The following is a 12,755-nucleotide window of genomic DNA, read 5'->3' on the forward strand; positions in this document are numbered from 1 at the left end:
AGGCCAGGGAAGCTGAGAATTACACTGCTAGAGGCAGTTTGGATACTGTCATTTGGGCTTCATTTTGTTTCTGAACGTGCACTATGAGACAATAACTTTTTAATACAAAAAGTTTGTTTAGATTTTTTTTTTTTTTTTTTTTTTTGCTGTTGATCTTTTTAGGTCATATCCAGCGATGCTCAGGGCTAACTCCTGGCTCTGCACTCAGGAGTTACTCCTGGCAGTGCTTAGGGGTCTATATGGGGTAACGAGGATCAAATCTGGTGGTCAGCCGAGTGGAAGGCAAATGCCCTACCTGCTGTACCTGTTTAGATTTTTTTTTTTTTGCTTTTTGGGTCACACACAGCGGACAATGCTCAGGGCAGACTCCTGGCTCTGCACTCAGGAATCCCTCCTGGCAGTGCTCAGGGAACCATATGGGATGTTGGGAATCAAACCTGGGTCGGCCGTGTGCAAGGCAAACGCCCTACCCACTATGTTATTGCTCCAGCCCCTGTACCCATTTAGACTTTTTAATAGCATTTTAATAGAAGTATTAACAGATGTTTTATTTTATTTAGTGCCATTATATGACATTCAGGATACATTCTTTTATTTAATATTTTCCACAATAAAAATTTAAGGGCTGGAGTCCATGGTTTGCATGCTGAAACCCCGGGCTTGATACCCAGCACTGTCTGGAGTGACCCCCCACGCACCAGGCCACGGGTAGCTCCTGAGTGTCAGTAGGTGTGGCCCCAAACGCTTTGTGTGAAGCCTAGTTGATCAGCCTGTGGGCCCTCTTCCCTCCCCCTTTGGGAAATGGTCCATGTATTTTACTGAGCTTTTCATCTTTACAAAAGTGTGATAGTCGTTTGATTATAAAATATTTTAACATGGTGTTTCCTCATGTACTGATCTTCAACCCTGTGCTATTTCTGCATTTCCGTCTTCTTTCCCTTGGTATTTATTACTCCCCTCTGTTTGTGTGTTTGTGTGCCTTCTCGATAGGCAACCCCTCAGGACAGTCAGGAAGGAACGTTTGGGTCCGAGCATTCTGCGTCCCCCTCACAAGGCAGTAGTCAGCAGCATTTCCTGGAACCTGAAGCAAATTTGGATGACTCCATAGATATTCAACAGCAGGTACGGAGTAGATGACTTTTCTGGGTTAGAGCGTTTTTGCTTTTTGGCTCTCAACTGGCGATGCACAGGGGTTACTCCTGGCTCTGCACTCAGGAATTACTCCTGGCAGTGCTTGGGGGACCATATGGATGTTGGGAATCGAACCGGGTCGGCCATGTGCAAGGCAAATTCCCTTCCTGCTGTGCTGTCGCTCTAGCCCAAGAGTCTGAAAGTTTTAAAAATTAATTAGAAAAAAGAATACTGTTTGGTGTATTGTTCTGAACTCTTTCCTACCCCAACAAATGCTTTTTATTTTTTCATTAAAGTTCTGCGATGTACAAAGTTCCTGATAGTTGCGTTTTAGTCATATAATATTTTAACACCAATCCCACCATCAATGTCAACTTCCTCCACCAGTGTTCCATATTCCCTGCCCACCCCAACCTTTGCCACATCCCCGTCTGTCACCTTCACAGACACATTATAATGACACATTATCTCCAGTGGTCGCAGCTTAATGTTTGAGTGTTGTTGAATCTGTGTTTTGGATATGTAACTGTACCACTCACCCGTTTCACCAGTGTAACTGAAGCCTCCCCCATTGCTTCCCACTTGCTTCTTCCCTTGATTTCTTTCCTTCTCTGCCCTCTCTCTGCCTGGGGCCAGGGGTGATCTAGGCATCCCCCCTCACTACAGCACGTTTCCTTTTTCAATTTCCTGTATGCCACAGATAAGTGCCACCCTCCTGTGCTCATCTTTCTTTTGCGGGCTTACTTCACGAGGTGTATCTTCCAGTTCTCTACCTGGTTGCAGCAGGTTGCATGATGTCATTGTTCCTTGCAGCTGTAGAGATTCCATTGCTAATACATACCACATCACCACAAACCAACACACTTCAAATTTTGATTTTCGCACACGAACCCTTTTACCAGATCTTAATGCTAACATGGATATGGTGATTATTTTATTATGGCCAGACTATGGCAGTCCACATATATAAATTCTAACCAGGCTTTCTGTTTGTTTTTTTGACCTTGAAGGATATGGATATAGATGAAGGGCAAGATGGAGTGGAAGAAGAGATCTTTGAGCAGGAAGCAAAGAAAGTGGCTGTTCGTTCAAGATCAAGAACACATTCGCGGTCACGTTCAAGGTCTGTAATAATAATCTACAGCAAACTTTGTGTTCGTCTTTTCTGAGTGTTCATCTTTCCTAAAAGATGCTGGCTTTGTTTTTTCATCAGGATTAAAGGAAATGTTTTTCTTACAATGATAGAAGCTCAGAAGTAACCCAGTATTTCAAAGTTAGAAAATGACTTTTGTTTTTAATTGCACAAGCCTGTGGTTATTTTGATAATTTTCATTGATGCACAGCTATGTTGTGAGATAGGTATATACTTTCTTCTATGCTTGTTTCTTCCCCCTCTTAGTTTTGGGGCCCATTCTCGGCAGTGCTTAGGGCTGCCTCCTGACCCTGTGCTCCGAGATCTCTCTGGAGAGACTCGGGACCATATGGGGTGCCAGGGATAGAACCTGGGACAGCTCTGTGCAAGGCAAATGTCTTACCTGCTGTAATATTGCCATGGCTCTGGATTTTGGATTGTTTCTGACTTTAATAATATGATACTTCAGTTTAAGATTTTGTTTTTAGGCTGGAGAGACAGAATAGTGGATAGGGTATTTGCCTTGCAAGTGATCAAACCAGCTTCAATCCTCAGCATCCCATATGGTCCTCCTAGTAATCCCAGGAATAAAGCCGGGAATAATCCCTGAGCATCGCCTGGTGTGACCCCAGAACAAAACAAAGAATATATATATATTCTCTGTTAAACTGTGGAGGAAGTGTTAGAAATTTATTGCATTTCTTGTATCTTGTTTCATTTTATACTTTGCAAGTATTATGTAACCTGGTATTATGTACAGAAATCAGTTTAAAGAATAAACATTAGCTACATCAACCCATTATAAAAACACCCTCCAGAATACACCCTACATAATATAGCATGCAGATTTAGATTTTTTTTTAGTGGGTTTTTCAGTGTAGTCTAAGGCCTATGCAAATTTGTGTTGATTTTTCATAAGTTATATCTATGTTGTGAGACTTAAATTTTTCTTTAATTTATAAGCTCTGAGTGTAAAGTATTCCATTTTAATTATTCAACATTTTAAATTTTATGTAAAGGTCTTTTGTTGACCTAGTAAATTTTGTGTAGATTATACATACTTTTTTGGGGGGTGTGTGGCCCAGCTGGTGATGCGCACAGGAACCTTTGCACTGAGGAATCCCTCCTGGTGCTACTCGCTTGCAGGGATGAAGCCCGGGTGAGCAGCCTGCAAGGCAAACGCTTACTTGCTGTCCCTTCTCACGGACTCCTGTGTGCAGGTTTTTCTATATACTGTGTCACAACTGGAAGTCATTAGTTTTAAATATGTTGCTTTTGGGGGCCACAGGAGCCACTCTGGGCTTATTCCCGATGGGACCTGGGCTCAAGCTGGTGCCCGGTCGCAGGCTCAAGAGGCGCTGACCCCCGTGTGGGTGCTCCAGCCCGCCCTGCACAGTTTCAGCTGCCGATTCTGGCGGGCAGAGCCACGGAGAATCTGAACCGCAGGCGCTAGGAGAAGGGCAGGAGTTTCTAAGACTTTTCCCTGGTATTTCTTGTTTGTTTCAAAAAGTTACTATATTTATCTCTTGCAAATGAGAGCCTTTGTAACTCTTGGTAAATCTCAAGCTCTTACAGCAGTCAGTGCTATAGTTTGTATTGTTTCGTTTTGCCTTAGAAGTTTGTGTGTTTTAGCAACATCTCCTACGACTCAGTGGCTCTGGTTGACTCAGTGGCTCTGGTTGACGGGAAGAAAAGTTCATGTTTATGTCACTTTGTATTGAAAATCCAGCACCATGAATTTTTAAAAGTTGAAGTCCTGTAAGCAGACTTGGAAACATTCTGTCTTAACTTTCAGAATTAAAATTTCATCTTCAGCAGAGGTTCCCAAGCTGATTCAGCTCACCACCTCCTTTTAGAAGGAGGAAATCCCAAAGCACTCCACTGTAACTTGCCTTCTGTAAGCCGACAGAAGAAATGTGTCCCCCACATTGCTCTGTAGGCTTCTTAGATTTTTGATATATTTTTTTTGTGGGGGCGGGGGGAATCTTTGCTGTTCTTGACGCCTGTTTGGAAAATGGATTGAAAAACTCCTAAGGAAAGTGAGGTGTTTTCTAGAGTCTTACCTCTCCTTCCTCTGTCACCTACACAGAACCTTTGCAAATCAGCATTGGTCTGTTGGAAGTAGATGTATTTGAGAAAAATTGGGTCTTTGGGCTTGTGCATGTTCTTAAAATCTTTAAGAAGCTGCTACCTGCAAGATAATTTTTGAGTAATTTTTTTCATGTATTAATTGAGAAATTTGATGGGTCAGGACTGTTTTCAGAAATTGAAATTTATAGATAATAATTAATTTTATTTTATTTTTTTAAGGTCACCAAGAAAACGAAGGTCCCGGTCTCGCTCTGGCTCTCGCAAGCGCAAACACAGAAAGCGCTCACGGTCGCGCTCCCGAGAGAGAAAGAGGAAGACGTCGCGCTCCTACTCCAGCGAGAGGAGGGCTCGGGAGCGCGAGAAGGAGCGGCAGAAGAAGGGCTTGCCGCCCATCCGCTCCAAGACGCTCAGCGGTACGGTCTCGCCGGCCTCTCCCAGCTGTGCAGGCTGAAGCCTTGAAACCCGCTTGGCAGAAGGAGCTTTCCTTACTGTTAGAGGAAGGAGAAAAGAGCATGTTTTACTAGGATACCTAGTTTCGGAGAGAATTTTTATTATTATTATTTATATTTTTTGCTGGGTGGGTGGGTGGGTTTAGGCCACAGCCCGCAGTGCTCAGGGCTCGCTCAGGGGACCCTAAGGGCTGTCGGGTATGGCGCATGTCAGCCACATGCGAGGCGAGCGCTCTCCCTACTGTACGGCTGTTCCGGTTACGAGTTTGTTTTTTTTTTTTAATACAAGTGGTGGGTGACTAGACTAAAGGTCCGGTGGCGTCTCCTGGCATCTGTTACGTGGGCGTGCTCTTTTCTCTCTGGTGTCCGAACCCGTGTGACCATCAGGTTTCACGAAGGGTGGGGATCTCAAAGCCACTGAGAAATGGGCCAGATCACTGCAGAAGGAGGCTTCTGTGGGCCAGCCCTTCTCGTCTGTGCCTCGTGTCGGCTTTGCAGCGGGGCAGGTCTGGGGAGGGCTCCGGAGAGACGCCAGGTCCGAGTGGGAAGTGAAGGGGGAGGAGTCGCGCCTCTTGCTGCCCGAGGGAGTTTTTCGTGGGATTTGACTTCTGACGTGAAGTGGTATGTGGCAGGGGGCAAACACCCCTAAAGTATAGACCGGTTTGCTGAGACGGGCACGCTGACCAGGCTAGCTGTTCTGCACAGCGCCAGAGGTGGTTGGTGGGTCTGACACCCAGCTGGTGACCCCTTCCTTACTCCGTGCTGGCAGCCTGAGCGACGAGGCTGTCCCGGCCCTAGCTCCTTGGGAGACTTTCCTGGCTTTGAGTCTCAGAAATGTCGGTTACCCACGGGGTGAGGGAAAAGCTCGGGCACTGTGGAACTCTGGCTAAGCCCACAGATGTCCAGGGTCTTACCCTAAAGTTTCTCTCGGCCTCCTTCCCCAAGTCCCATTAGAATCCCGAGTGCTAGTCCAGCAGGGAAGGCCTTTGCCTTTGACCACCCCCCCCCCCCCTTAGAAAACAAATGTTTAGAACCTCCAGTTTTCAGATAGGGCTTTTTTATAAAGTGACATTGCTCGGTTCCTGGTGTCTTTGTGACCTTTTGGCCCCTATAGTTGACATACTCTGCCTTGGTGTTTAGATTGTCCATTTCCGCTCCTTCGGAGCTGCCTCAGGCCAGAAAGTGCTTCGGGGTCTGGAACTTGGGGCTCCCTGGCCCCTCCGGGGCTCTTTATTTTCCTTGGCAAAATACCAAATGAAAAGTACTCGGGACTTGAGCAAATAAGGTGAACATGTTTGTTTTTTAACCTCAGCCCTCCGACCTAGCAGTATCGGCTTCACTGGGCCTCCTGTGCTCCCAGCACTGCCAGTCTCCTCGTGTTGGGCCTTCCAACCGGAGTCTGCCTCGTGCAGGCCAGAGGTCCCCAAACAGAACTGCTCCCTTCTGAGAAAAAAGCAAGAGAGCCCCGCTGCCCTTGGAAGTCTTCCTTGTGCAGACTGCGAGTGTTTCCCTGCCGCCCGTCTGGCTCTTCCCAGCCACCCTGGGGGATGGACCTCGCGCCCCTGGGAAACACTGGTCTCGGGTCGATGGGATAGTAACGCGTCCTGAGGCTTTAGCGGGTGGCGGTGCCCTCCTGCTGGGTGAGGGAGACCACTCAGTTTCTGCTTTTTGGTGAACAGAAACGGATTATTCATGGGAAGTGAATCATTTCTGCAGAGAGATGGTTTCGAAAGAGTAGGCAAAGCATTGAAGAGACTTTGGGAAACTTTTTGAAAGGCTCCAAATTTGTGCAGGGTTGAACGTGGTCTTGCACCACTGTGTGGCCACACCCCAGGCCCGTGTCCTGCCTTAGGCGGGAACGGCACTTTGTGGTGAGAACTGGAGAGGGTGCTGAGATGGGCCAGTGTCCCTGGGTTCTCTGTGTCATCCCAGGAGTGCTTAGGAGAGGGAAGAGATGGACAGAGCTTCACTGGGCTCCAGGCGAGATGGGGGTGCACAGCTGTCCGCCAACAAGAGCACAGGCGACCCTTCTCCCTGAGAGCCTCCAGAGAGACAGTAGCTGCCCGGGCCCAGCTGGACCTCGAGAACCTTAAGAGTGCATTGGTGTGTCTTCTGACACTCGGTTCAGTCCTGGGGATTTGTTCCCAGAGCAGCCGAGAGCTGGCATTGCTCCATGTTCCATGTTCTTCACCCACGACTCTGCTCCGCTGTTGATCAGACAGTCCCTAAAGTTTGCATCAGCCCTGTAAAGTTCAGCTCTGGCCTGCCGGGGGTGGGAGGGCGGCATGCCCGAAGAGGCGTGTTCAGCAGGGTGCTGGCTCTGGTCTCTGTGAGGCCGAGCATGCGCAGGGGGAGCCAGCGCTGGGCCTGCCTGCCTCAGAGAAAAGCAGGAAAACGTATATTTACAAGCATGAACATCAGTTCCAAATAGCATCAGACTGCAGATCTGTCGGTGTTTACGAGTAAACTCTTCAGTAAAAGGTGGTGTTTTTATTGTTTGTTTGTTTGTTTTGGTTCGTGGTTCTCAAGAATTCCCCCTGGCTCTGCACTTGGGTATCATTCCTGGCGGGCTTGGGGGACTGTATGAAGTGCTAGGGGTTCAGCATGGATTGGCTGCATGCAAGGCAAGCACTCTGCCTGCTGTACTATCACTAGGGCCCCAGAAAAAGATGTTTATTTTAGGCATAGGAAGTAGAGCTCAAAGTGACGAGTCTCATGTTTATTAGCGTTTGTTTTTTTAAGTGAAAGTAGCTTTTTCTGCTCTGTGTTACATGTTTTTTCCTTAAGGATGACTTTTGATTAGTTGTTTTTGCACAGAAGGGCCTTAAAAAATTGTCTAGTGAGAAGTGTACCAAGAAGTGGTTTTTCAGCTCTGTTACCTATCAGAATGTAGGGAATTTAAAAATTCTCAGTTTCCAGTCTGTCACACCTCACAGCATTTGTCGTCTTAAAATGTGCTGTCATGGGCCCGGACCAAGAATCCTAGTAGGATGCTTGCTTACACACTGCCGACCCAGGTTCGATCCCCAGCATCCCATGTGGTCCTCCTAGTACCGCCAGGAGTGATTCCTGAGTACGGAGATAGGCGTAACCCCTGAGCATCGCCAAGTGTGATTAAAAGCCAAAATAAAAAATAAAATGTACAGTCAAGTTTATAAGTAGGTTCGAGCAAGAGATTGACTTGACAGAGATGGAACGGGATACCTTGGGGTTCCGTTGATTTTTAAACGTGACAGTATGGACTGACAAGTCACTTGTTAGTGCTGTTGGCTCGCTGCGTGGAGAAGTCACTGACGGTGCTCCTTCTCTCTCGTGTCTCGCAGTCTGTAGCACGACTCTCTGGGTTGGCCAGGTGGACAAGAAGGCCACGCAGCAAGACTTAACCAACCTGTTCGAAGAGTTTGGACAGATCGAGTCCATTAATGTAAGTAGAAAAAAAATGGGAGTTTCTTTTCCCTTCACAAACGTTTTAGCTCCTGATTAGCTGCATAGAATCTGTCTTTAGTCGTTCATATCTTTACAAAAATGTTTGACTTTAATCACATCTGTGTTTATTCTCCTGCTGTTTGTCTTCTTAATATTTCATTCTTAATGAGATTTTGACATAATCTCTATTGTAGCAGTGATTCCTAAAAACATCCAATAATTGAGTTTAAAATCCGCAAGTGAATGAACTGAGTCAACACAGAATTGTACTCACACCCCAGAGTGACAGTGGAGACATTGCCAACCTTGATGCGGTGTCTTTTGCCAGCCCCGTCCACTGCTCGGTCTTTCAAAGGACAAATGGTCTTGGTTCAAAGACCTGTGCGGTGGCTGGGGGCACCCCCAGTGACGAGCCAGAACTCTCTTGATTCGGTGATTCTTTGAGTATTTTCTTTTTCCTGAATTTTTGTTAGTTTTCCTAAACCTAAAACTAAGTTATTACGTTTTTCCTAGTGTACTGATCTGTTTCCAGAAACTTAAGTTTTGTTGTTTTTTTTTTAATTTTTATTTAATCACCATGTGGAAAGTTACAAAGTTTTCAGATTTATGTCTCAGTTATACAATATTCAAACACCATCCCTTCACCAGTTGCCCATATTCCACCACCAAAATCCCCAGTATACCCACCACCCCCGCCCCCCCCACCCCAAACTGTATAACTGAAGAATTTCACTTCATTTTCTCTTTACCTTGATTACGTTCCATATTGCAACACAAAACTCACTATTGTTGTTGGAGTCTCCCCCAAAGAAAGACAGCCCTACTAAGGAAACATTTGATAATTGGTTTTCCATTAAAAGATTGCATGTCAGAAACTTAAGTTTTATTTACCAATTCTGATAGTCTTTGGGCCTCTTCCTGTTTATCAGGACTTGGGCTGGTTTTCTGGTTCAGATCACGGCATTCTCCTACGGCAAGAGCCCATTTGATTGGTGTCACCACTTTATACTTTGCCTTTAACTATGATTGATCTCATTAGATCCTCAACATAAAGCTGGTTGAGTAGTTAAACTGTATCATATTACCAATTGGGGAAACTTAGTCATTTATCTGGATAATTAAAGGAGATTGGTTACTCTATTGATATTTTTAAAACTTAAAATGACTGGGAGATACAGAGTTGTGCCCAGTTTCTCTCCTTGCACCCCAGCCCTAAGTCTGCCTCTACAACAGGGGATCTCTCTCCCCACCCATTTCTTCATCCCCCTCTCTCCTCCCTCCCCCCATATCTTTTGGGCACTATGGTTTGCAGCACAGACACTGAAAATACACTGATATCATGTGTATCTACTACATTGATGGTTGAGTGTTTCAACTTAGTTAACTTGAAATTCCTTTATAACACAAGAGATAGTGACCGTAGGTTTCTTGTTGATCTACTGTAATCTTTGGTTTTTGGTTTTTGCTTTTTTGGGTCACACCCAGCAATGCAAAGGGGTTACTCCTGGCTCTGCACTCAGGAATTACCCCTGGCGGTGCTCAGGGGACCATATGGGATGCTGGGAATCGAACCCGGGTCAGCCGTGTGCAAGGCAAATGCCCTTCCTGCTGTGTTATTACTCCAGCCTCCGATCTTTTGTCTTTGTGTAGTTCCACTCTGACAGTTTATTTTCTCCTGCCTTTCAGCTAATGATTTTCAACTGTGGTCACCAGTGAGGAATGTGTTAACCGTCAGAAAAGTAGTTTTGCTCAACACCAGTGTCTTTAGATTGTCAGTCAATTCTGGATCAGTGTGGATAGTCCTGATGGAAAGCTGGGACTCCCTGCCTGGGATAGACCTGATGCAAACTCCATTTCATTTCAGATTTTTGAGTTGCTTTTAGCATTTGTAGTCTCAGACTTGTCATGCCAGCGTCACGTTGCCTTTCTCCCTCGTCTTCAGAGCAACTTCCTAAACACACAGAACTTAGCATACAGGCACAAACGATTTTGTGAACCAATTGACTAGTGATAAAAATCCAAAACTTGAAAAATTGATGGAAGGTGTATAAACATAGTGTAGGGGCACTTTAAGGAGTCGAAACAACCCTGTAGATTAAACAGTAGTGCACTGCGGGCTCAGAGAGACTGTTGGCACATTGGCAAGTCTCTGCCGGGCAAGATGCAGATGTGTGTAAGAGGAGAGCGACTTCCCTTTTGACACATTTGGCATAAGGTGATCTTTGCAGTCTTAACATGATCGAGGGAAATGTCTTATTTTATTTTGACAAGTGGAGCTCATTGGCAATACTGTACAATACTGTACAGTATTGTAATACAGTGCAATACTGTAATACAGTGCAATACTGTAGTTTAGAATCCCTTTCGAGATTTTCAAAACCAAACCAAAGGCTTTGTAGTTTTCCTGAGTAACTGATTATGATTTAGTGTTACAGTAGTTAAATGCTTGGTACCTGAAACTCTTAGAGATCGTTCTCCAAGGCTGTTCATCATCCTCCCCCTCCGTCCCCCTCCCCTCCTTCTCCTTCTCTAGGTACACACCTTCTACTTGGCAGGCCTCAGACTGGAGGGGTTGCTGGCCAGCACTGGGGACCCTGCACCTCAGCTGTTCTCCTGATATTTAAACCTTTGCCCAGAAACAGTTGGAGAAAACCTTGCTTTAGAAAATGAGAAGATTATGGGGTTTTTTGGTTGTAGTTTATGATTTTTACATGTATCATTGTATCACTGTCATCCCGTTGTTCATCGGTTTACTTGAGCGGGCGCCAGGAATATCTCCATTCGTCCCAGCCCTAAGATTTTAGCAGCCTCTCCTTACTCGTCTTTCCTAATAATTGGAGGCTCTTTCAGGGTCAGGGGAATGAGACCTGTTATTGTTACTGTATTTGGCATATTGAATACGCCATGGGGAGCTTGCCAGGCTCTGCCGTGTGGGCAGGATACTCTCGGTAGCTTGCCTGACTCTCTGAGAGAGATAGTTATATATTTCCTTTTATGATGATGTGTCACGCGGCCACCTCTCCAGAAATATGTTCACTCTTGCGTGAGGCTCGGCCCAAGCATGTGGGAAGCAGCCTGGAGCGTGGCAGCTGTTGGATAGTGGAGGTCGGCTGCCAGGGGTGGGGAGGGCTCTCCCCCGCCCTCCTCTGGGGCACCCCGAGGAAGGATAAGAAAAATCTTCCTTGCATTAGTCTAAAATTGAGCAATTGAAGTACTGTTGTGAAATTATTTACCTGACTTCAAATATGTTGGCCATAGAAACTGTTTTCCTTTCTGTTTGAAGCCTAAAGGTTTTTAACAGTTCTTATAAACAGTTCTTATAAACTCTGAAAACTCGGTGGCCTGATTTTCAAGATTTGTGTATGATGACTCGGACCCTGACTCCCAGCGTGGGGCAGCGCCTCTTGGGGGTTGCTGCAAGGCCCAGCTGTGTGCGGGCGGCCTGAGAGAGAAGCGCTTGCCGTCCACATGCAGATTTCCAGAGGGCTGCTGGCGTTCCTTGAAAAGTGAGCGGTAGTTGAGATAGGTCAGAGTCACTAAATTAATTCGGGTCTAGCTAGATTGTGAATGTAGGAGCTTTTAAAGGTAAATCTATATGAGTTTACCAATAAACATACCTGGGGGAAGAATGTGGAAAGAAATTATTACTATACAGTAGTCAGTGTTTTTTTTAAATTGAAACTATAAAATGCCAGAAATTATTGGTCTCCTTATACCTTTTCTAAAAAAAAAACTTTTTTTTAATAGATGATTCCTCCCAGGGGCTGTGCTTATGTCTGTATGGTTCATCGACAAGATGCATTTCGGGCTCTTCAGAAACTTAGTTCTGGATCATATAAAATCGGATCGAAGGTTATTAAGGTGAGATTCCTGGGGATTAGGTGAGGGGAAAGAAGCACTGTTCTCTGTCGTGTTACTAGGGAAAAATGACTAATTCCATATTCTTGAGTTAGAGAATAAGAAAAAGCAAATTTAAGTCCAGGAACCCCAAATTTAGCCACAGATCCCGTGCCCTGTTCTCTTAGGATGCCAGGTGTGTTGGGCACAGGGCTGGACCATACCTGGTGGGACCCAGGGCCTGCTCCTGGCTCTATGCTCATGGGCCCTTCTATGGGATCAGGGATTGAACGGTAACTGACCTCATGCGAGGGAAGCACCTGACCTCTGTATTCTCCAGCCTAGCACTGTAACACTGTAGCACTGTCTTCCTGATGTTTCATTTGCTCTAGGGAGCACCAGTAATGTCTCCATTATAAGACTTGTTACTGGTTTTGGCATTTCAAATACGCCGGTAGCTTGCCGGGCTCTCTGAGAGGGGCAGAGGAATCAAACCTGGGTCGCTGTGTTAATCGCTCTCCAGCCTATAGGCTGAAAAACAGGTAGAAGGGGATTTCTACCTGTTTTTATATTATTATAAACAGCATTCCTGTTACAAGTTTTAGTAACAATACCTGACTTGTTTTCTTTCGGTGGTGTTATTTTTCAGCAATGGTAATTTGTCAGTCCAGCTGATTTTTTTTTTAAAC

General features: G+C 45.6%; 1 protein-coding gene across 1 annotated transcript in view; it reads left to right on the plus strand.

Moving 5' to 3' along the window:
- The window catches only part of SCAF8 (SR-related CTD associated factor 8), a 216,184-nt gene that overhangs the window by 72,888 nt on the left and 130,541 nt on the right, over positions 1-12,755 (plus strand). Inside the window, exons 11-15 of the mRNA XM_055135075.1 lie at positions 991-1,122; positions 2,142-2,254; positions 4,574-4,767; positions 8,127-8,227; positions 11,977-12,090. Coding sequence (XP_054991050.1) covers positions 991-1,122; positions 2,142-2,254; positions 4,574-4,767; positions 8,127-8,227; positions 11,977-12,090 — 654 coding nt within the window. The remainder of the gene's footprint in view (positions 1-990; positions 1,123-2,141; positions 2,255-4,573; positions 4,768-8,126; positions 8,228-11,976; positions 12,091-12,755) is intronic.

This window comes from Sorex araneus, chromosome 4, assembly GCF_027595985.1.
Source record: "Sorex araneus isolate mSorAra2 chromosome 4, mSorAra2.pri, whole genome shotgun sequence".
In the NCBI taxonomy this organism is placed as follows: Eukaryota; Metazoa; Chordata; class Mammalia; order Eulipotyphla; family Soricidae; genus Sorex; species Sorex araneus.